The sequence below is a fragment of the Emiliania huxleyi genome (genome assembly GCF_000372725.1).
Source record: "Emiliania huxleyi CCMP1516 chromosome Unknown EMIHUscaffold_200, whole genome shotgun sequence".
Lineage (NCBI taxonomy): Eukaryota > Haptophyta > Isochrysidales > Noelaerhabdaceae > Emiliania > Emiliania huxleyi.
The window spans coordinates 45121-68063 of NW_005200599.1; the positions used below are offsets into that span (position 1 = coordinate 45121).

The 22943-nt window shown below is 64.6% G+C and overlaps 6 protein-coding genes across 6 annotated transcripts; 4 read left to right on the top strand and 2 right to left on the bottom strand.

The window, feature by feature from the left end:
* Window positions 1-335: 335 nt before the first annotated feature.
* On the top strand, window positions 336-2384 carry EMIHUDRAFT_456811 (hypothetical protein). Its single transcript, XM_005781486.1, has 4 exons — window positions 336-723; window positions 1009-1122; window positions 1231-1482; window positions 1591-2384. Exons 1-4 carry the CDS (start codon window positions 445-447, stop codon window positions 1927-1929), a joined length of 984 nt encoding a protein of 327 aa, XP_005781543.1. The 5' UTR covers window positions 336-444; the 3' UTR covers window positions 1930-2384.
* Window positions 2385-2559: 175 nt separating this feature from the next.
* Window positions 2560-3531, top strand: EMIHUDRAFT_234042 (hypothetical protein; the record flags this gene model as incomplete). The annotated part of the gene is made up of 2 exons (XM_005781487.1): window positions 2560-3248; window positions 3498-3531. The coding sequence occupies 2 exons, from the start codon at window positions 2560-2562 to the stop codon at window positions 3529-3531; spliced, it is 723 nt and encodes a 240-aa protein (XP_005781544.1).
* Window positions 3532-3750: 219 nt separating this feature from the next.
* On the bottom strand, window positions 3751-6866 carry EMIHUDRAFT_113812 (hypothetical protein; the record flags this gene model as incomplete). The annotated part of the gene is made up of 5 exons (XM_005781488.1): window positions 3751-4150; window positions 4196-4320; window positions 4988-5032; window positions 5523-5730; window positions 5965-6866. 5 exons carry the CDS (start codon window positions 6864-6866, stop codon window positions 3751-3753), a joined length of 1680 nt encoding a protein of 559 aa, XP_005781545.1.
* Window positions 6867-10933: 4067 nt separating this feature from the next.
* Window positions 10934-11484, bottom strand: EMIHUDRAFT_365913 (hypothetical protein). Its single transcript, XM_005781489.1, has one exon. It carries the CDS (start codon window positions 11235-11237, stop codon window positions 11064-11066), a length of 174 nt encoding a protein of 57 aa, XP_005781546.1. The 5' UTR covers window positions 11238-11484; the 3' UTR covers window positions 10934-11063.
* Window positions 11485-12996: 1512 nt separating this feature from the next.
* Window positions 12997-14229, top strand: EMIHUDRAFT_442781 (hypothetical protein; the record flags this gene model as incomplete). The annotated part of the gene is made up of 1 exon (XM_005781490.1): window positions 12997-14229. A coding segment is annotated over one exon (1213 nt), but the record flags the coding sequence as incomplete, so codon positions are not given.
* A 350-nt stretch (window positions 14230-14579) lies between these two features.
* On the top strand, window positions 14580-16500 carry EMIHUDRAFT_234047 (Aarf domain-containing protein; the record flags this gene model as incomplete). The annotated part of the gene is made up of 3 exons (XM_005781491.1): window positions 14580-15377; window positions 15462-15662; window positions 16459-16500. 3 exons carry the CDS (start codon window positions 14580-14582, stop codon window positions 16498-16500), a joined length of 1041 nt encoding a protein of 346 aa, XP_005781548.1.
* Window positions 16501-22943: the final 6443 nt, after the last annotated feature.

The following is a 22943-nucleotide window of genomic DNA, read 5'->3' on the forward strand; positions in this document are numbered from 1 at the left end:
TACACCATCCAGTTCCACTATACTCCATCAGCAGCTCAGCGCTGATCGCGCTGCACCTATTTCGGAGTGAGGGCCGTGGCCCAAAGTGACTCACGTCACACACTCTGACTCGTCTGATCCCAGGGTATGATCTTGAGAGGTAGGTAGGTAGTAGTCCACTCCAGTCGTCCCGAGGTGTGAAGACCCTCCAACAATTACAAAAGAAGTGAGGACGTGTCATCTGTCAAGTGCCGACATGTGTAGATCCCCCATCAAATAAGAAGTTAGGACGTCTGAGAAAAGAAAGAAAGAAAGAAAACGGGCAACCCAAGGTTCCGGGGTGTCGAACGAGACGCTTCCAAAATAAGGCGCCGTGGCGCCCAACACTGCTCGCTCCCTCTCGCTCCACCGCCGCCGGCGAGCACAGACCCGCAGCCCGGGGCCGCGCGGCCGGGCGCCACGGTGATGGCGGCCTCGCGGCCGTCCATCGATCTCGACGAGGATATCGCGGCCCTCCTGGAGCGGGCGCGCGTTTCTGCGCTCGTCTCCGGTAAGGTGGTGCCGCAGCTGCTGGCCCAGGACGTCGGCAACGTCGCGGCGCTGCTCGAGGCGGTCGCCGAGGACGGCCTCGAGGGGCTCGGCCTCGGCAAGACCGTGCAACGTCAGCTGTGCCGCTGCCTGCCGGCCCTGAACAGCTGCGACGCGGCTGAGGCAGCTTTGTCGTCCTTTGCCTCCCTGTCTCTGGTCGAGCCCCCGCTTGGGGCTGCGACTGGCGCGCAGGCGGGCAGCAGCGCGATGGCCGGCGGCGATGGTGCTGCTGGCGAGCGCGCTGGCGGCGGCGGCGGTACGGACGCTGCCGAGGGTGCCGCGCGTGCCGCAGACGGGCATGCGATTGCCGCAAGCGGCCCCCGCGGCGGAGCTGGGAGTGGCTCCGCTGGCGAGGAGCACGGCGGCGGGGCCGCGGCTGGCGGCGAGGGCCGCGGCGGCGCGCGCCCCAAAGAGGCGGACAGCGGCGCCTGCAGTGCGCAGGCCGCGGAAGGCGGAACCGGAGGCGGCGCCCCGGGGGCCTATATGGACCCCGTGGCGCCCGCGCTGCCGGCTAGCGGCGATGGGACGATCGCCGCCGCGGGGGGGGAGGAGGAGGTGGAGGGCGCCGCTGCCGCCGCCGAGGCGGGCCGCCGCGCTCCGAAGACCCTAATTGTTGCCGATCCTTCAGCGACGCGCCATACCGACACCGGGCACAGTTCGCAGCCACTTGCTGCGTCCGCCGGAGCTTCGGATTCTACTTACAGCGGCGCGGACGCGGAGGATGCGGTGGCAGGAGGGGGCTCTGGGGCGGCGGAGGCGAGCGCGGCGGCCACGGCCGAGGAGGACAAGCGCGTCCGGGCGCTGAGGATTGCCCTGCAGCACAGGACGCAGATGCCCGTGACGGACGAGGAGGCCCGGGCTATCCTCCAGGCGCGAGGGGGTCGCGAGACGCCCGTGACGGAGGAGGAGGCGCGGGTCATCCTTCGGGCGCGGGGGGACGTCGGGCACGGCAGGGCTACCTTTCAGGCGCGGGCGCGCGGGCGCGGTGGGCGCGCCACGGCATCGCCGGCGCTGGCGAGCAAGGGCGGCGAGAAGCTATCGCGGCGTGGGAAGAAGGCGGTGGCGAAGGAGGCGGGCGAGGTGGTATCACGCGAGGAAGGCGAGGCGATTTATCGCGCGACGCTCGAGTCGCTGTTGGCGTCCACCGGGTGGACGCCGCGCGCCGCGGAGGAGAGGGCGCGCGAGGAGCAGCGTGCGCATGTTCGGCAGATGCGCTGGGCAAGGGAGCACGGCCGGGGGGAGCCGGTCCGGTGCTTTGACGCGGAGGAGTACGACGAAGGCGACGACGCTTTCGACGCGCTCTTCGACGGGGGCTCGGGGTACGGGTGGGATTCCCCCTCGGGGGGCGGCGCTTTCTTCTAGGCGCCCGCCTTGACCCAACATAGAGGGAGCGGACCCTGAGTTGAGGAAATCGGGGGACGCGACCCACTTCGCCACAGACGGTCCCGCGCCTCGCCGCTATGACGGGTAGACGACCGCGGCTCGTGTGCGTCTACCCGTCTTTGTCCGGAGTGAATACTCCAACGCGCTCGTCGGTGACGGCGTCCCCCGATTTCGCCGCGCTCGGCGAACCTCGACAGCGCTTTCGGTGGCATGCAGCTCTTTGCGCCTGAAGCCTGGAGAGCAGCTCCTCTGCTGCTCATACGCTCTGCACAGTTGGCACAGCCTACTGTGCGGCTGCCACAGCTGTGACAGCGATGGGCTCGCCCTCACTGGCCCTCAGTCACTCGTGCTGCGGCTTGTGTGAGCGACACTGCTCGGCGACTGCCGGCACACTGTGAGACCATGGGTGTGAGGTAAAACCACGCTACCAGCGCTTGGTCACATCAGCCCTGAGGTCATATCCTTCTCCTCTGTTGATGGTAACACTTGTCTACTCGCTGGAGCCGAGCAGGAGGGCTTGGCGCACAACCCCTGTTCAACTCAGGGTCCGCACCCCGTAGAGGGCGTTGTGTAGCCTAGCTTTTGGGTAATATAAATAACCAACCAATAATGGTTGAGTCTCCGCTTCCGGTGGTTGGGGTGGCGTTGCAGGCGCAGCCGATCGTCCACGATGCCGTCGTCGTGGCCGTCGTCGTGGAAGGCGTCGAGATGGGCGGCGTCGAACAGGCGCAGCCGCTCGTCGCCAGCATGCAGCGGGCGCACGAGGCGCCCCCGACAGTCGCCCCAGACGGCCGGCCGGCCGGCGCGTGGTCGTCGGACATCTGTGACTGCTGCTCGCAGTGCATCCCGACCTGCTTTATGGCTTGCTGCTGCGAGCCCTGCGCGCTCGGTCAGCTCGCCGAGCGCCTAAAGAGAAACGGTTCGCCGCTCTGCGGCAACCCGTCATGCGGCTACTGGCGAATCATGCTCGCGCTGTTCTTCTGTTCCCTTGTCGTCTCCTGGCAACCCTTGGTACCTGTGTGGACTTGGTACCTGTACTTCGTCGTCAGTGTCGCCACTGGCATCTTGGTAAGGAAGAGCCTGCGTGTGTACTACTCCATCCCGGGGCCCGACTGCTGCCCCTCGGAATGCTGCCGGCCGTGCGACGACTTTTTCACCATGTGGTGCTGCGGGCCGTGCGCCGTCGCGCAGATGCTGCGCCACGTCTTCCCGTACGAGTCCGTCCGGCCGACTATCGATATCAAAGGCTCATTCTTCAGCTTCGGCATCGCTAATCTCGGCCCGGACACGGGGATGCCGTGAAATGCACGCTTCCGCATTTCCGGGGTGTTCAGAAGGCCTCGATCTTCTTGGGCAGTAGCTGGTGCTGCTGGTCGCCGTGACCCAACCGGCCTTGCCCTCCAAAGCCCCAGCTCCAGATAGCGCCGTCGGCGGTGATGGTGAGGCTGTGCTCGGAATAGCATAGATGCCTTGCGTGTAGAATTTTACAACGTGTACGTGTAGAACATATGCTTGTTGCTTGCCGTGGAGCCGGGGAGCCCCCACAGAGCACAGCGATCGATCCATGCGGCTCTCAGATAGCCGTGGCCGTGTCCTCGCTCCAAGTTCACATACATTAAAGTACTGCAAATGTACATACAAAAATACACGGCATGTCAACAAACTCAAACAGAAAGACAGGGACAGGACGAAAGAAACGTATTACACAAATGTGCATGCCGTGTGTGGCAGCTCTGGTACGAGTCACGACGCGCGGTCCTCCCCCATGCTAGATGTCCCCGCGCGCGGTCCTCGCCCACGCTAGATGTCCTCGCCGAACCATTCGCCGTGGAAATCTGCCGGCATGACGACGGGCGAGTAGGCCGTCGCCATCGTCCGCATCGTCGTCGCGTTGAGCACGAGCAGGTACGAGGCGCGCGCCTCGCCGTCGAGCATCACCGAGAGCACGACGCCGTCGTCCTCCGCCGTCGCCCCGGGGCGCGGCACAAACACTGGCTCGCTCGGATAGTGCGCTGTGCGGTACCACGAGACACACCGCGCGGCGGCCGGCTCGGGGGGGGCGGTGGAGGGAGGGCCAAAGTCGGCAGGCTCTGCGGCGGGGGGAGGGCCCAAGTCGACCTTGACGATTCCACTCACGTGTGTGGCCGCCGAGTCGGGCGAGCCGACGCTGTACACGAACCGGTAGGGCGCGCCGTGCCGCCTAATCTCGGGTCATCTCGGGTCATCTCGGGTACTCTCGGGGAACCGGTAGGGCGCGCCGTGCCGCCGGTCGTTGAAGCGGGGCATCTCGACATGCAGCTCCTCGCAGCCTCCGGGCTGGCGGCTGGCGGCGGCGGCGGGCAGAGGCCACTCGTCGTGCGGCACGGCCGCCTAGGGAGGCAGGGGGATATGCACACACAGGGGACGAGGAGCCGGGCTTGGGGTCGGAGGCGGCGGCGAGGGCGGCGGCGGCGAGGGAGGGAGGAGCTGGTGAGGGAGGTGGGCGCGGAGAGGGCGGCGGAGGCAAGGCCTGCGGGTCGGTCTTGATCTTGAACGGCCTCCACCTCGCCCACGCGACTGCGGGCTTGCGGGCACGCCAGTCGCCCCAGCGGCGCTGCCCCACGCGCCGCGCGGCGGCGGGGCGCGCCTCCTCCATGTCGAGCGTGTAGCGCCGGATCGTCGGCCGCAGCGCCTTGGGAAGAGCTCGCCCCCTCGTGACCTCTGGCGATCTCGGGTGATCTCTGGCGATCTCTGGCGATCTCGGGTGATCTCCGCAGCGCCTTGAGCAGTGCTCGCTCCCCCGCGTCGCGCATCACCTGGAGGTATAAGGTAAGGTACACTTCTCCACTCACACAACGCGGTGTGAAGCAAGGGCCAGGCAGCTGTCGGACGCGGCTCCACGTCGAAACGGCAGGAGCCCCACGGCATTCGTGCAAGGCCCGGTGCGCGTGGGTGAGCGGTGTGTGCGTGTGTCGCCTCGCGAGGAGAACGCGCGTCCGTCCGAGCAAGATATATACGAAGAGTCAACGGTCCGTTCTAGTACGGCCGCGCATCGCACCTCGAGGTTGCCGAAGCCGCGCGGGTTGGAGAGGAACGAGCCGTCCTGCGGCTGCGCAGCGTGGGTCAATGAGGCGCGTGATCTGAAGTCAGATTGCTCGATGAGGGTTGGAGAGGGGGGCGGGGAGGGTCATGGGAGGGAGGGAGGGAGGTTCGTCGGAGGGAGGGAGGGAGGGGGAGGGCGGGAGGGTCATGGGAAAGGGGGAGGGAGAGATGGAGGGTCATGGGAGGGAAGGCGAGCCGTCCTCGTACGCGATCAGGTCCATCGTCACCTAAGGTAAGGTAAGGTGAGGGTAAACTTCTCCACACACACGAGGTGGTGCGGGGGGGGGGGGTGACCCAGCGTCTCCACGTCTAGACGACTAGGAGCCCCACGGCATTAAAGTGTGTGTGCGTGTGTGTGTGTGTGCGTGTGTGTGCGTGTGTGTGTGTGTGTGTGTGTGTGTGTGTGTGTGTGTGTGTGTGTGTGTGTGTGTGTGTGTGTGTGTGTGTTGTGTGTTGTGTGTGTGTGACGGTCGCCCCCCTTGCCCCACCACCTTGCGGCCGCCGTCCGACTCCCACGCGTTGATGTGGTGGTTCATGTACATCGGGTCGGTGACGAAGGTCCGCACTGGCCCCGCCGTCGGGGAGGTCGACTCGAGGTCCATCACGTAGACCGTCGTCTCCTGCTCGCCGCGCCACCCCAGCGTCTCGACGCCGGCGAACGGCTCCATCAGGACGAAAAGCTTCGAGCCGATCAGGTGCCTGCGTGGTGAATACACGCCGACATGAGGGCGTGAAGACGGCATTGTGCAGCGTATTCCGAGCACCGCGTGAACACGAGGGCGGCGAATACAGCGAATACGGCGGAATACACGACTGAATACGGCGGAGTACGCGTGTCCTCTCGAGCGCTAGTTGGGAGACAAGAACACGTCTTCCGCTTCTAGGACCAGGTGCGGCTCGACACGGAGAGAGCAGACCACGAGGATGACGTACCGCTCGGTCACCTGGAAGGAGTGGATCATCGGGAGGCCGTGCTCGGACAGGCGGATACGCAGCTGGCCGAGGAAGCGGCGCCGCGCGGCCGCGCCGCCGCCCGCCGCCGGCGCCGCCTCCGGCAAGGGGTCGTCGCGGTAGACGGAGACCACCGTGGAGGAGAGCGAGAGCTTGTCTTGCCGCACCTCGACGCGGCCGACCCACCCGACTGTCGCGCTGCCGTTGACCACGCGCTGCTTGTGCGCGCCAGTCACGGTGTCGGCGGTGCGGCGCGGCGCCTCCATCTCCACCTTGAGATGGCCCGTGCTCGCCAGCGTCTCGAGGTCGAAGGTGTTGCTCGCCACGCTCGTGTCGGACGAGGCGTGCACTGCGCCGCCCGTGCTGCCGATGAAGATGTTGGTGTTGTCCGTCACTGGCTCCTCGAGGAGGGCGCGGACACGCTGGCAGGGGGTGTAGGTTGGCTCGACGGGCAGCATCGTCACGAGGGCTGGCTCGGTCCAGAGCGCCCACGGAGAGGAGGGCGGCGCCGCCAGCTGCGTGCGGTTGTAGAGGTGCGACTGCAGCATCCGCGACTGAAAGTGGACGCCGTCGCCGTCGACGCGGTACTTGGTCAGCTTGGCGAGCCCGTCTATCTGGTGCTGAAGCTGTTGCCGGCCGACCTCAAAGCTTCCCGGGCCGACTCGGACGAGCGATCCACGCAGCCACTTTGGGAGGGCGCCGTCCACCTTGAGGCGCATCGGCGTCACCACCTCGGTCGCGTCGCTCCGCCACCAGAGATCGTAGCCGGCTGCGTCGCCGCCCGTCGGTGGCTGCTGCGGCTGGGCCGGACGGGCGGCGAACCGAGGTTGGCCGCGCAGAGGGGGCCGCCACGCGCACGCGAGCAGAGCGAGGGGGGTGCACATTTCCTGGAACGGACGCCGTAGCAAAAAGAATTTTAGAGCCTGATCCCAGTGACGTGCGTAGCAAAAAGAATTTTATTGCAAGAATTTTTCGAGGCGAGGGGGAGCACAAATAGGACGCCCAGCCTTGCCCTCGTGCCGCCGAGTGCATATCCTATGCGAGAGAGATCCCCTGTGCCCTGTGCAAGGCGCGCGATACACTGTGCCCAGCCCTCTCCGCGCGGCGATGCGCCCTCCCCCCTCGCTTTTGCAAAATCCTGCAAAGGTGGGGACGTGTCTGTCGACCCAGCCCTAGCTTGGGATGTCCGTTTTATGTATTTATTTATTTATAGGAAATTTAAAACAAACTCTCTCTCACGACACTAGGCACGGGCCTGGCGCGCACTGGCACTAACACAGGTACACCACAGGAGCCGCCTAACAAAGCAACTCCTGCGACCGTGTGTGTGTGTGTGTGTGTGTGTGTGTGTGTGTGTGTGTGTGTGTGTGTGTGTGTGTGTGTGTGTGTGTGTGTGTGTGTGTGTGTGTGTGTGTGTGTGTGTGTGTGTGTGTGTGTGTGTGTGTGTGTGTGTGTGTGTGAGTACTCGACCGCCCTCGCCGCAGGCAAGGAAGCTCATTGACTATCTGCTCTGCGATGGCCGTGGACGCGAAGAACGACTGTGGGCTGAAGCCGCACTCGGCTCCGTCCTCCTCCCGATCCCCATCTGCGCGTGCGCTCGCCGCCCGCGCCGCCTCCGGGACCCGAGAAAAAAAAAATTGAAAAGAAAACAACTCTCTCACACAGCAGACAGGCTCGACACAGGTGCGGACTGGCGCGTGCTAGCACCAACACAGGCACACCACCGGAGCCGCCTAAGCGACTCTGGTAAGAAGCTAAGAACGGCAATGCACTTAATAGCTCCGTGCACAATGCCGCTCTCCCCGCACGCTAGCTCGTTCACCGTCTGCCATGCCAGGGGTGGAGAACGATAGACAGTCGCTGCATCTGCAGCCCGTGCCAGTGCTCAAAAAAGAAAAAAAGAAAATACTCGATTTACGCGAATTTGCAAACTCGCGGGGGTCCCTCCGAAACAACCAAGTATCGCAACGAGGAAGAGCATCCATGGCGAAACGGCCTCGCGTCCACCACCGCCTCAACATCACCATCAGGGCTGTGGCGCGGAGGTCCAACCCTGAATCAGCGAGCTGCCAGGCCGGCGTCGTGCACAAGACCAACCACGTCTGTTGTAACGCGACGTGCGGGCTGTGCGGCGGGCGCGGCTGTTCGACTGCTCCGGGAGGGCGGCTACAGTGCTGTATGCCCGCGATCCTGCGCAGCAGGCGGATCTGTCACGTGTGGTCAGACGTGGCATGCATACTGCATCGCCCCGCACAGGGCAACGAGGCTGTCAATAATCTTACCACCGCGCCGCTGGCGCTAGTCCATCCGAAGAACCCGGCAAGCAAGGCGCAGCTTGACACTCCGTGCGCCTCCGTGGTTACCTCCGACGCGCGGTACGTGAGACCTCTCTCGATTTTGCTGCGCTCCCTGCACGCTGCTAATGTGCCACACGCCGTGCTGGTTACGTCGGACCTCAAACACACTGGCGCCGACGTCTTCCGCAACCGCCATGAGGAAGGCGTGCGTCTGTCCGAGATCCGCACGCGTGATAGCAACTACGAGTACTTGGGATTTCAAAAGCTTCAGCAGCACCTGAACCAATCCTTCCTGTCACACCGCTGCTTTGTGATGCTGCACGACACGTGCGAAGTGTCGCCCGGCTTTGGCAACCTCACGATGCGCAGCTTCGGCGACAAGCACCACGTGCTGGTTGGTAATGGGTGGACGTCAAACATCATGGCCATAACCGCGCTCGGAGTGCCCCAGCTCAGAATAAGGAAGTACAAGACGAAAATGGCCGCTGTCTACGGGGAGTTCCGACGGAAGGTGCTGCAAGTGTTCGCCAAGGACCGCATCGGTCAGATCGCGACGCGGGAGGGAAAAGGACTGCGCGACGTATACGGGACCGGGCTGCCGCGGACGGTGTACTTTTACCCCGACTTGCATGTAGTCAAGTATGTCTATAAACCGCCCGTGGCTTGGCAGACAGCAGGCGAGAACGCACGCCTGCGTGCGCAAACCTACCGCCGGCGCGTCGGCTTGCGGATGCAGACGAACAAAACGGTCAAGGACGCGCACTGGCAGTGGCGCGAGGCATGTGGCGCCGGCTCGCGATGGCATGCAGGCCGCTGCGAAGGTCAATGGTTGGGTAGTAGGGCTAGAGGGTTGCTCCGTACATACACTTAGCCTCTGCAGCGAGCGAGCGCTCAACTTAGCCCCCGCACGGAGCCGGGCTCGGACTTAGACGCTGTATGGTCGGGGGCCATGAACTTAGACGACACAAGGCCAGCTCCGGGTAAAAGTCGGGTATACCTGCAAAAGAGAAAAGTCCAGGTGTAGCCCTGCTTTTGGTATTTTATAAAGTCCAGGTTTACCCGAAATATACCTGGACGCGTCCCGACCAACGTATGCCGCGCGCGCACGACGCCATATCGCCTTCTCCCAGGGCCAGTGCGCTACTTGCGGCGCGCAATTCCTGCTCAAGTACGCGCACCGTACCATGTGCTGCCGCTATGCGTGCCGTAAGGCGGCTGCGGCGAAGCGGCGGGCGCGGCATGCCGATGGCAGTGCGGACGATGCGGTTGCGATGTGTTCTGCTTCAAGATCGTGGCGGTGCTTGGCATGGATATGCACTTCTGCGATCCCAATCAGCTCATCGCAACGAAGCAGCGCAACAAGCTGGCTGCTGCCAACAAGGTCCTATGCTACCTTCACGCGCGGATCGTTCAAAGAGGACCAGCGCATACACCGGCTTCTCTGACATGCGTTTGTTTGAGCTTGAGGCTATTTGTGAGAAATGTTTGGCTAGAGATTGCGCTCAAGAAGCAGCAACGAGAATCGGAAGGGGAGGATGCTGAGGCGGCGATTGCTGAGGCATGAGGAGGATCGATCCGGATTTTAGTAGGCGCCCGCCGCAGGCGAAGAAAATTTGGGCGTCGGAGCGCCGTATCGATCACGGTGGGAGCCTCTTGGCCCCAGGCCGTGCCACGGCCGACTTAGCCGATGTAAGAGGCTCCCGCTGATCTTAGACCACGCAAGCACCCCAGCGTGCTTAAGCACACTTAGACTGATTGATTGATGGGAAGGCGAAACACAGTCCGACCAACGACTGGGACACCAACGCGGTATGGGTGGACGCTAGACAGGCGATGACGGTCACACAGGAGCGACACACAGAACCACAAGACAAGACACTCAGCCAAACTGACTGCCACACATCCTGAGCGAACTTCCCTAGTCACCCGCGGCCGGACTCCATCCGGCACGCGTCGCTGGGCGCTCAGAGCCGCGTCCCCTGCTCGCCACCCCGACGCCCAAGTGCGCCCGAGCGAACGACAGGCGGCACGCGAAGACTGGTTGCAATCCCGCCGACCGCGAGGCCGCGGGATGATGCGTGCGTGGTCTTGTAGTGGGTCTCGGAAGCTCTCCTCTCGGGCTAGGACCCGCTAGGCGTCGAGGCTCAGAACTTAGACTACTACCCATAACCCAACACCAGTGCAGTGCCAGTGGCAGCTGGCAGGGCAAGTGGCGGGGCGGGGTGGAGTGTGCCCTGCGTCTTTACCCTGGGATTTCTCTGCCCAGTCCGGGGGTGGCACATCCGGGTGTTGGAAGTAAAGATATATTACTTTCTATCACGGACTGCGGACTCGTCGACCGCGCCTTGGCGTGACCCGCTATTTCATATATAACAATGATCTGTGTGTGTGTATGAGTGCGAGTGTGTGTGAGTGTGTGTGTGTGTGGAGAAGCTTGTGTGTGTGTGTGTGTGTGCACGGCCCTCACGACTCGAGGCCTCCGTCCGTCGCCTCTCGTCTCATCGCCGTCTGGACAGCGGAGTGGCGAGGCGGCTGTTTGCAGGCGCCGCCTCTCGACTCGAGGCGTCCGTCCGTCGCCTCTCGTCTAGGTGACCCGCCGGACGGACGACCGGTCATGCCGCGCCTGCTTCCAGCCTAGTGCACATGCCCTGCAGCTGGTCCCTGGTCGGCACGTCGGTCTGCATCATCGCGCCCTTGAGCATCTGCACCGCGTCGGCCCTACGAGTGTCAGGAGTACGCGAGCGTCTTCGGGAGCTTGCGCTTTGTACAGTCCGAGTCTACGTGCTAGTATGAGCCCGTATTAAGCATCTGAACGTCGCGCAGGTCGCTCCCGCCGTCCGCCTGCTCCTGCGCGACAGCACCCTGCAGCGCCATGAAGCCCATCATCGCGCCCATCGGCCCCTCCGGGAAGCCCTCCTCCTTGAAGAAGCCGCCGAGAATCTTCGTGATCTCCGGCATCAGCTCCTGCGTGAGTTACGAGCACCATGAGCGTCAAGGTTCGCTCTTGAGCTGTGAGCTGTGAGGGTCCGCCCGCAGGCGTTTCGGAGTAGGTCACGCCTGCGCCCGCTCGTCCGCTTCGGTGGTGTCTGACTGGGCAGCGAGCGCGTTGAGCTCATCCTGCTTCGCGGCGAGCTCCTTGATGACCTTCGCGAGGGCGCACTTGGCCTCGGGTACCGTGTACTTGATGCCGGGCTGCATTTTGCGCGACGGAGACGCGCAGACCCCTCGGCCAAAGGAAAATTTAAACAAAACAACTCTCTCCGGATGCCTGGCGGTAATCTGCCTCGCGAGCCCACCGCTCGGCCTTGTAGTCATCTAGAAAGTTGGCCAGCGCGGGGGGCAACGAGATGTTGACGAGCAACGAGCGGGCCAAAGGTTTGGCCTCGGCCCGCGTCCGGCGCGGCGAGTACTCCATGCACTGCGCTCTTGCCGCAATCGCGCGGCGGGGAGAGAGAGATTTTTAGCAATACCAAACAACTCTAACACTCACACGTAATTTGGGGCCTGGAGCCCTGTTCACGCGCGCGCGAGACGAGCCCTCGCATGCAGGTTTGCGAGTGGCAGCGGCTCCGCGCCGCCGGCCGAGCCGCGGCGCTCCTCGACCTCACTGCGCCCGTCTATTTCCAGATGCCAATGCCCCCGCGCTGAGTTGCCACCTCAAGCGTTGAAAAGTTTACCCGCGCGTAAAATTCTTTTCAGAATGAGCAGCTGAAAATGAGTGAACCTGCACGGCTCACGAACTTGGTCGTGCGCGGCTACCACTTTTCTGGCCGGCAGCCTACGATTGTGTCGACCATCGCAGGCGCATGCACATCCTCATTTGCAGGCACGGTGTTCTCTACCGACTTTTGCGGAATGATGCGGGCTCTCTCAGGATCAGACAGCTTTAGCGAAGGCGATCCGGCCGCCTACAGCGATCTGGCACGCCGTCTTCTGGTCCCGCCAAGTCTCAAAAAAGAGGAGGCGCGCGCCGAGGCGGCGCTACAGTCGGTTGTGGCAACCATCGCGTCGACCAACCCTGACACGATCGACAGCTCTTTGATGCGGCGCTTTGACGATGCAAACTTGAAGTTCACGCTTGCAAAGCGCGCAGTCGACTCGATCGTTGCGAAGGGCTCGCGTGCACTTCGAGAGCCCTTCGGCACCGGGCGCCGCGTTGCAGTCGTCACGAACATCGTGGCCCGGCTTGGGAATATAGGGATATGGGGACACGGCGGACTATTCATCACTCTGGAATGAGAGAGAGAGAGAGAGCGAGGGAAGGAGAGAGAGAGAAGGAGAATAATAGGTGAAGCCTCTCGATGTAGGTCAGGCCACCGGTCCTCATGGGCGTCCTCGTGCCTCACCTCCTGCGACACCCGTACCCCCGCACCATCTCCGTCGCTTGGTTCCATAACCTCTGCCACAACCGGGAGCGGCCAGGACTCATAGACTCGGTCGAGAGACCCCAGATTGGCACTCATGCCTCTCTGGACAGGGTGGCCCGCCAGCACACACACACACACGGTGGCCCGCCACAAGGACCCCAGGAATTGCGACTCGCCGCTTTCCTCCCGCTGTGATTCTGTGTGAGCTCTGTGTCTTGTTTTGCCAACAATACACCTTACACACAGATCTATGGCCGGGGGCGCATGCTGTGAATCACAGGCCAGCGCACAGCGCCATAGGAGGTATTTTCTTCTCAATAACAAGGCTGTGAAGTGACACGCCATCATGAAATGCAGGAGGCCAAGAGGATGCCCTCGGAATCGTGCAGCGCGGCTGCAGCATCCTTCACGCCGTCGGCGCTGGCCGCGCTGCTCCGAGAGCATGCGCCGCTGCACGCGGGTGAATCGCACGTCACGGGTCCGAGAAATTCTTTGAGTAGCAACGAGCTCATCCGGTTGGCGGCAGCCGCGGATGAGCGAGGCGACCTCATCTCGGCGGCGGATCTTCACTTGGATTTACTCGAGCTCACCAGAAGCGACACGTACACTAAATCAGCCACCGAGCGATTGCAGAAATTGTATCCAATGGGCGATGCGTCGCGTGTATCGCGCAACCATTCGGACACGTTCCGAACTGCTGTGGAGCAGAGCGTGGCCGCGGGCAAGGCTGAGGTGCTCTCGGCTTCGCCACCCCTGTATCTCCTGCACGACGTGCTGAGTGCGACCGAGGTTGCGGATCTCCGTGGAGTCGTCGCGCGCCGGCGCGACTTGTGGGGCGCATCGCACCCGCTCGTGTGCTTCCAGCACGACGCGTTCACGGGACACCCGGGCCTCACTCACGCTTTCGACTGGATGCGTGGGCGTCCCGGCGCAGGCGGCCGCGGCTGCTTCGCGCAGGCCGCCTCGCGTGCCACCTACGCGCACGTGCCGTGGAGCGAGAGCCTCTTTGTGTACCGCGGGCAGGAGGCCCTCTTTGACGGCATCAGCCGGCGCGTTCAGGAGATGTCCGGCTTGCACGATACACACGCCTACAGCTGGCAGGCCCTGACTTACGAGGCCGGGCGCGACGGCGGTTACGCCGACCACACCGACTGCGAGCACGCGGCCGACTTGCTCGGGCGCGGCGAGCGCATGGCCACGCTGCTCGTGTACCTCACGGACGACTTCGACGGCGGCGAGACGGAGTTCCCCAAGCTGGGTTTGAAGGTCAAGCCGCCCGTGGGCTCGGCCCTGCTCTTTTACAACTTCGGGCCAGGCTGGGGCGGCCGCGCGTGCAGCGCGGAGGCGGCGCACCGCTCGAACCGCGTGACGCGCGGCAGCAAGGTCGTGCTGCAGAGGTGGCACTCGTACCAAGAGCAGCCGTTCCTCGCCGGCCGGCCCATTCTGTCGCAGCGTGGCCGGCGGCCGTTCCAGCCCGTCGTCTCGTGCGATTATGTGAGCGGCCTGCGCACAAACGTCTCGTGCCGGTGGTACAACTCGGACGTGCCGTGGACGACGGCCTAATACTGTTGAAGGATAGTAATAAGGCAGGGTGGTCGGAGGGCGCCCGGAGACACGGATATGTTCATAACCCAAAGCAAGCTTTTACGTGTCCACGGCCCCTCAACGCCGACGCGCGACGGAGAGATTGCCCCAACCGCCGCTCGGCCGTCCGAAAGAATTTTACAACGAAACCTCTCACGACACCGGGTACGGGACTGGCACTGCAAAGGCGACGGCTTAGAAGCCGTCGCCCAGACAGTTGCCTTCCGTCCTAAAAAAGAAATCGTGCGCGCGGCTGCAGCTTGAGGAACGCGACGAGCGGCTCAAGTGCAGCTTGAGGAACGCTCAAGTGCAGCTCGCGCGTGGGCAGCGGTTCGAACATTCGCTTGTCATGGCTGAACAGCTGGCGGCTAACGAAGTGGCCTCGGTCAAAGAGAAGCCTCCGCCGCCGCCGCCGCAGTCCTCCGCCGACGGCGCGACGAGAGCGTTTGGGGCCATGGCGCTCTTTACCGCCGCCAAGGCCGCCTACGACAAGGTTGACCCGCTCGACGCTGCTGCGCGGGAGGCGCTGCACCAGAAGTACGCGGCCAAGGCGGTGACGCTCGCGCGCAAGCAGGGCGGGGTCTACGTCAAGGCAGCGCAGCAGATCGCCTCACTCCAGGGAGGTTCGGGCGGCGGCGGCGTGCCACCCGCCTACACGACCGCTCTCGCAGAGCTGACGGACCGCGCGGCTCCACAAGACCTGCGCCTCTTCGAGGCGATGATTGCGGAGGAGCTGTGCGTGCCCGGCTGGACGGTCGACGCGCCCAGTGGCAGCGGCCTTGCTGCAGTGCGGTGCCCCGCCATCGCCGCCGCGTCGCTCTCTCAAGTCCACCGCGCGAGCGCGGAGGACGGCAGCGAGCTCGCGCTCAAGCTGCAGTTCCCCTGGCTGGCCGAGCAGGTGCCGACCGACTTTGCCGTCTTCAAGATGGTTGCCGGGCAGATGCAGCCGGGCGGGTTCGACGTCTCGTGGCTGGTCGACGACCTGCAGAAGCACGTCCTCTCGGAGCTCGACTTTCTGACGGAGGCGCGGCACGCGGGGGAAGCGGCCGCCGCTCTCGCGCCGCGGGGCGAGTCGGTCCTCGTCCCAGCGGTGCGAATCGCCACCCGCCGGCTGCTCGCGACGGAATGGGTCGAGGGCTTGCTCCGCGTCGACGACGCCGCCGGCCTGGCCGCCGCGGGGATCTGCCGCCGCGCCGCCGGCCGGCTGGTGGCGGACGTGCTGCTGGGAGAGATGCCGCTGCGGCACGGCTTGGTGCACGGCGACCCGCACTCTGGCAACGTCTACCTCCGCCGTCCCGCCGCCGCCTCCGGCATCCCCGAGCAGCTGGTCCTCCTCGACCACGGCCTGTACCACCACCCGCCCGCGCAGCTGCGGCTCGCCGTCTGCAGGCTGGTGCTCGCCTGCGCGCGGCCGTGGGTCTCGAGCGAGCGGGTGCGCGCCTGCGCCGAGCCGCTAGCAAACGAGCTCTGGCCGCTGCTGCCGCTGCTCCTCTCGCCCGCCTTTGCGCTCGGCACCGGCCTATCTCTCTCGGACTTGGGCGAGGCGGCGGTGGGTCGGATCCCGCCGTCGGTCGGGTGAGAGACGCCGAGATGCAGCCGAGATACAGCCGCGACACAGCAGAGGTACAGCTGAGGTGCAGCCGAGACACAGCTGAGGTGCAGCTGAGGTGCAGCTGAGACACAGCTGAGGTGCAGCCGAGGTGCAGCCGAGGTGCAGCCGAGACACGGCCGAGGTGCGGCCGAGGTACAGCCACAACATTGCGCCGCAATACAGCCTAGAAACAGCCGCCCGCCCCCGGTCTTGGTGGCGGCGCCATACTGTGAAACGGAAGCGCGAGACAAGGAAGCTGCGAGTAGGTACGAGGCGGTGTGGCGCGCGCTCGTCGCGATCCACGACGGCGAGATCTAGCCGAGATCTAGCCGAGATCTAGCCGAGATCTAGCCGAGATCTAGCCGAGATCTAGCCGAGATCTAGCCGAGATCTAGCCGAGATCTAGCCGAGATCTAGCCGAGATCTAGCCGAGATCTAGCCGAGATCTAGCCGAGATCTAGCCGAGATCTAGCCGAGATCTAGCCGAGATCTAGCCGAGATCTAGCCGAGATCTAGCCGAGATCTAGCCGAGATCTAGCCGAGATCTAGCCGAGATCTAGCCGAGATCTAGCCGAGATCTAGCCGAGATCTAGCGAGGGCGACGAGCAGAGCCTTTCTCGGCCTGAGGAAGCAGCAGGATCGACTCATCGGCATCCCGTCCGCTATTAACGACTGCTAGGCGACGGGCAGAGCCTGCTCGGCCTGCTCCACTCTCTGGGGTATGTGCGCGGCCTCCTCAACTCCTTGGGCACGCCCGAGCGCGAGCGCGTGGCCGCCCTCGCCACGCACGCCGCCGCCGCCCTCGCCGAGGCGGGCGAGACGGCGCCCTCCCGCCCCCTCGCCCTTCTTCGCGTGCATGCTCTCTTCTGGGTCCTCGCCGCTGCGCGATTCGCCGCCGCCGCCGCGTCGCTCGCCACCGCCCGCCTCGCCGTCGCGGTCGCCCTCGCCGCCGTCGCCGCCGCCGTCGCGGTCGCCGCCCACGCGTAGCCGCGACGAGCGCGTGTAGGAGGGGGCTTTGCGATGTAGGACTAGAACTAGCGCACACTTGCGGGCCAACTCAGCGCGCGAGATTGGGGTCAGAGGCAGCAGGTGTGTTAGGGCGCAGTAGAGTAGTCATTGCGCTGGCTGGCGAACGCGGTGCCGAGGCAAGTTTCATCAGGTCTGTGCACCGCAGCAGCTCCAATCAGACACTAAGCTAAGTCAAAAAAACCGAGCCGATCGAGGGGTCCCGCGTACGAGCGGTCGCACACTGAGACTCGGTACCCCCCCTGTGCACACAGTGTGCACACCTAAAAGGGGGTCACCCCCCCCCCCCCCCTAGCAGCAGAGCTCTGCCTGTGGGGGGTGCTGGCATCTCTGTGCAGACAGCTGTATTGCAATAAGAGCTCTAAGTAGCATGCGTTCCAAGTGGCGAGAATTTGTGGTCGCACCAAAATCAGTGGTCTCACCGGCGGGCCCTCCTACTGCCACGTGCCAGCCGGGCGGTGCGGGGCACGCAAGCCTCTCTTCTACGCCTCTCGTGCCTCGCGGCGCCTCTGCTTCAAGGAGGGAAGATACGGCTCTCGCAGCTGTGGCACAGCGGAGAGCACAGAGGGCGGTACAAGTCCATCAGACATGGTTCCCTATCTTTGCATGCTCGTTGTTCATGGTGATATCCGCGCGAGGTCATACGCCACAGGCCAGCAATCACTCGGCGATGAGACTACTGATTTGGCGCGACGCTCTGACACCGAGTGTTGCTCGACGCTGCGACACCGCCGAGTACCGCGTGCAGGGCTCAACCTCGCGGAGTACATCTCTCGCTATCATCCCGCTTCGCGGCGGTGCGTCGGGCTGCTTGATTTGTCGGAAGACACCCACATCTCTGCTGCTGGAGGAGAGCTTCCGATAATCATAGTGGGTTCGCGATGGACCAGCCAGGGGGGCGGCGGCGGCGAAGAGGCGGGAGCTGGGTCCAGTGTTCTCTGCTGCCAGCCCCTTGGAGTGTGAAAGGCTTCGTAGCCCTCCGGTCTACTACTCAAGATCCGCAGGACGGGAGGGAAAAAAAAGCAAGCGAGTGTTTTGTTGCTGGGGGGGTCGCCCCCCCCCTCCCCCCCAAGCAGCAGAGTTTTGTTGCTGGGGGGGTTAGACCCCCCCCCCCCCCCCTAGCAGCAGGGAAGTGAATGACTTCGCGTCTGCTTTGCCGATCCGTTTTTATATTGATACCAAAGGGAGGGCTACACGAGGCCCTCTACGCTGGGGTGCCGTAGCTGACACGATACAACCATCTCGACGACAACACAGTGTATCAGCGTCTCGTGTGTCGTGCGGCGTCCCTGTGGTTGTGGTTGTGAGAGGGGGGGGGTACGGCTTTAGGAATACACCGGCGCGTAGGGGGCCTCCTTTGTACCAGTCTGAGACGTTCGTCTCCATGCGAGCTAAACAGTCAGTACTAACCACGTGCATGTGTGCGTTCGATCCGAGGCCCTTGCACTTGCTGCCGGCCCCTCACTGTAATGAGGACGAAGTTGCTCAGATTCGTCGACCGCGGCGCGGCTCTAGGGGGCGGGCGGGGTTTGCCCCCCGAAACTGGCACCCGCCCAGGCTAGCCAGAGTTGCAGCTCAAGTGCTCATGCGGGTAGAGGACAGCATTTCCTTTTCGCAGCGCATCTTTTCCTTCAGCTCCTTTTCGTTCGTGGGGAGGATCGGCACCGACAGGCCCTTCTTGATCCCAGTAAGCAAGGAATGGTTGTGCGTCCGACGATGCCGTGGCGCAGCGTACTTGTATATGTTGTACGTGAGAGGCCACAGGAAGCGCGTCAACACCAGCACGCTCGTGATGACGGCAAACCTGGCAGGGGGCGCAAGGGGGTTTTGGGCATGGGGTGCAGGTAAGGGGCATAATTATGGCTGCGCGCACCACCCCTCAGTAGACAGAGTGCCAGAGCGCTGCTCTCGAGCCTTTTTCAGAAGCTCATTTATGAGAGTGATCGCAATCGCTGGGATCGCCTCACCCAACTCCTCGACGAGTAGTCCGATATTGGTCGTCCAATATTGGTCAATAGTGCTTTTGTCGACATCCAGTCCAAGAAGCCTCTTCCTCACCCAAGTCAAAAAGCACGGGAAGAGCACGAACAGCCGTAGATTCATTCCAAGCATCAAGCACAACAGGAGTGCAGGGGGCCAAACGACCAGCAGGATGAGAATTGCGAACGTGATTGAGACGATTCCAGCGAGCACCATTAAGAGGGCGAATGTCACCCAGCACATGAAGTGAAACACAGCAGACTCAGTATTTCTGCCCCAGTCGCCGTCGCCGTAGCTAAACTTGATCATCGATTGCGCCTCCGCCTCCCTCGCCCCCCTCGCCCGCCGCGCCTCCCTCGCCTCCCTCGCCTCCCTCGCCCGCCGCGGCCCCCTCACACGGCAGAGGAGCAATGTCGAGGAGCGCGGAGTGTAGCGCCTCCGCCGCCTCCTCCTCCTCCGCCGCCTCCGCCTCCTCCTCCGCCTCCTCCGCCGCCTCCGCCACCTAGCCAGCAAAGGCCTCGACCTTCTTCGGCAGCAGCTGCTGGTGCGTGTCGCCGTGACCCAACTGGCCCCATCCCCCGCCGCCCCAGCTCCAGACAGAGCCGCTGCCGGTGAAGGCGAGGCTGTGCTTGTTTGCAGCCGAGACGCTCACGGCGCGCTCGCCGCCCAGCGATATAGAGGGGAGGAGGGTCGGCGTGTTGAGCCGCGCCACGCCCTCGCCGTGGCCAAAAGGAGGCCTGCGACGTGCTCCTCCGAGCCGCACGACGAGAGCCGCCCCTCGCCGTCGATGAAGACGCTATGCTGACTGCCTGCCACAGCCCTCGCCGGCTGGTTGGACTCGCACAGCAACGCAGCGAGACACAGCCACCGCACGGGGCAGCCCTCGTCCTCAGGCTGCGCTGGCAGCTCGAAGCCGCGCTCTTGCGCCCACAAGCGGATGGCCTCCTTAGTGAGCGAGGCGTGGAAGAGCAGCGAGACGGCCGCGACGCGAGCGATGTCGACGGGGCTGTCGCAGCGGGAGAGGGCGCGCTCGAGGAGGTCCGTGGGGACGTCGAGGAGGCAGGCGGGCGGCGGCGTTTCCGGCGAGGGGGCGGCGGCGGCGGAGGCGGTGGCCCCGGGGGCGAGGCGGCGCGAGCGGCGGCGCGGCGGGGCAGACATCGCGAGGAAAAGAATTCATTAGGCCCCAGCATTCCTAAAAAGAATAGGATTCCTACATCGAAGGCTAAGCTCAAAAAGAATTTTTACCGCCCGCCCCCCCCCCCCCCCGGCCATGGCCTCGCTGACGCCGAGCGAGGTCCGCCTTCTTGAGTCTCTCGACGACGCCATCACGGCCGAGCTGGCCGCGTGCGACCCTGCGGGCAGGCTGTGCGGGCCAAATCGGAGCGCTGTCAAGCTCGAGCTACTGCAGAATTTCTTCGAGACGCTCGCATCAAACAACCGGCTGACGCTGACCGCCGCCGACCGCGGCCGCATCCGCGGCGCCGTGAGCGCGTCGCTGCCGGCCCGCTTTGTCCGGCGCGACCGCGTCGTCTGCAACGTTGGTGGTGCGCGGCCGTGGGAGGCTGGCGTGGTGCACGCTGTCCACGAGCCCGACCCGGACGACGGCTCAGGGCGGCGGAAGTTCGCCTATATCGTGCTGACGGACCCGCCAACGGCTCGGCTCGTGTCGGTGCCGCAGGACAGCAACGACCTGATCCGTGCCGAGGTCTGCTTTGGCCAGCGGGCGGGCGCCCTCTGGTTCACTCTCCTTAGATGCGCAAGACCAAGCGAGCGCTAGGGAACCGATATGCCTTACCACCTAGTTCGTGCAGTACTTGTGTACAATACTCGGGCCCCGCTAGCAAGTCATGCACAGGGAGGGAGGGAGAGCAAACGACTTGGAGCCTCACAGCTGAGCTCACCCAGAGAACTCTGTTCTCACCCAGAACTCCTTCTGATGCCTGAGACTACCCGAGATTACCCGAGACTACCCGAGACTACCCGAGACTACCCGAGATTACCCGAGATGACCCGAGATTACCCGAGACTACCCGAGATTACCCGAGACTACCCGAGATTACCCGAGACTACCCGAGACTGATAAGTAATGCCTCTCTCTCTCTTCGATGCCGGCCCACACATCACGCCCCCGGCTAGAGATATCCGTGGAAGCGGCGCGAGACTAGCTCTGCTCCGCCGCCGGCAGCCGTGGAGGGCGTCTGTTCACACCCGCGATGCTGTGAACAGGTTCACGCGCATGAGCCTGCCGCAGGCCGCGAGGCGACGGTGCGACGCAGCCCGCTGCTCAGAGAGCGAGCGCTGCTCAGAGAGCGAGTCGTGCCGGCCGGCGCGGGTGGCGGCGCCGCGGCGGGGTGCGGCGAGAGAGGCCACGTGCGGCGGCGGGCGCCGCTTCGGCGTCGGCGATCGTGTCTCGTGCGCCGTTGAGGACTCGTCTGGTCTGCTGTCTGACTGGGCGGCAGGCGCACGAGATTGCGCCGAGATCGCGCCTGAGATTGTGCCGAGATTGCGCCTGAGATTGCGCCGGGCTGCAGATGCGGAGATACCGCACGAGATTGTGCCGAGATTGCGTCGAGACTTTGCCGAGACCTCGCCGAGCGGTCGCCACCGTGAACAGCGTCTCTTCACGGCCGCCGGCCGTGAACAGGCACAGTCCGCGCCGTCGACGTTCTTCTGAAGGGGGCTGGCGGCATGGCGGGCGGCGTCGTGGCGTACGACGTTCGGCTGGACGGAGGAGGCGGGGACGGAGGCGAAGGCAGAAGTGGCGATGACGAGTGCAGGCAGTGCAGATGCGGGGACGGCGAGGGAGGTGGGCACGGAAGCGAAGGCGGAGATGGCGGTGGCGAGTGCAAACAGCGCGGCGGCGGCGTGGCGTACGACGTCCTGGACGAAGGTGGAGGCGGAGGCGGCGACTGCAGTGGCGACGGAAAGTGCGAACAGCGCGGCGGCGGCGGTGTGGCGGCGGCTCGCTGCAGCGGCGGCGGGTGCCGAGAGCGGTTGCACCGCGGCGTGCACTGGTTGTGAGCGGCGTCTCTTCACATGGCGGCGTGTGCGTAGGCGGCGCGTGCTCGTGCACCGCGACGTGCACTGGCTGGTGCGCGAGATGAGCCGAGATTACCCGAGGTTGGCCGAGATTCGTTGTGTGGCTGGTGCGGGAGATCCGCCGAGATCCGCCGAGCGTAGTTGCGAGCGGTGGCGGGTGCGGGCGATGTTGCGGCCGCCCCCGCCCCCGCCCGCCGCGGACGGCGTCTCGCCACCGGAGTGTGCGCTGTCGGGTCGGTGCGGGAGGTGAGGTACGGCCTGATCTGACGTCGCCTTGCCTCAGGTGCGGGAGCTGGCGCTGCAGCCGGCCGGGCCGCGCATGGCAAAGGACGGGTCTCGCCGCGCTGTCGGGGGGTGCGTCCGTGCGCGGGTTCGGTAATCAACTACTCTCGGCTGACGAACCCCAGGTCGCGTGCTGTCTCGCGGATCGCGAAGAGGGCGGCCGCCGGCGGCACTGCCGAGGCAGTCAGTCTCGGCTCACCTCGGCTAGCATGTCGGCTCCTCTCGGCCCTCCCCGGCTAGGCGATCGGCTAGCACATCGACTAGCACATCGACTAGCACATCGGCGACTTTGGACTCTCCTCTTCCCCGCTCTCCTCGGCTCTCCTCGGCCCTCCTCGGCTCAACAATCCTCGGCGATGCGGCATTCTCCTCACCTCGGCCAACCTCGGCCAACCTCGGCTCCCCGGCTGACCTCGGCTGACCTCGGCTGACCTCGGCTGACCTCGGCTCCTGTCGGCTCCCCGCGGTTCCTCTCGGCTCATCTCGGCTCCTCGGCTCATCTCGGCTCACTCCGTGGCTGATCTCGGCCGATCTCGGCTCATCAACCATCGGCCGAGTGTCTCGCCCTTTTCTCTCTCCAGGTCGTCGACCACGCGACGCGCCGCGTGCGCCAGAGGCCGGAGGAGGAGGGGGGGGAGCAGGAGGGGGAGGAGGAGGAAGGGCGGGAGGGGGCGGCTGTCCCAGCCGCGTCGGCGGCGGCTGCAGCTCTGCTCGGAGACAGGTTCAGGTTCGACGGCGCCGGCGCCGGCGCCGGTATTGGGAGAGAAGGAGGGATGCGGGTGTGTGTGCCAGCGA

Bases quoted from the DNA above. Each gene is read 5' to 3' on its own strand.
- EMIHUDRAFT_456811 (XM_005781486.1), top strand. From the start codon at position 445: ATGGCGGCCTCGCGGCCGTCCATCGATCTCGACGAGGATATCGCGGCC. The intron at 724-1,008 runs GTCGAGCCCCCG...TGCAGTGCGCAG, and splicing joins CCTTTGCCTCCCTGTCTCTG to GCCGCGGAAGGCGGAACCGG. The intron at 1,483-1,590 runs GTCATCCTTCGG...CTGGCGAGCAAG, and splicing joins TGACGGAGGAGGAGGCGCGG to GGCGGCGAGAAGCTATCGCG.
- EMIHUDRAFT_365913 (XM_005781489.1), bottom strand. From the start codon at position 11,237: ATGCCGGAGATCACGAAGATTCTCGGCGGCTTCTTCAAGGAGGAGGGC.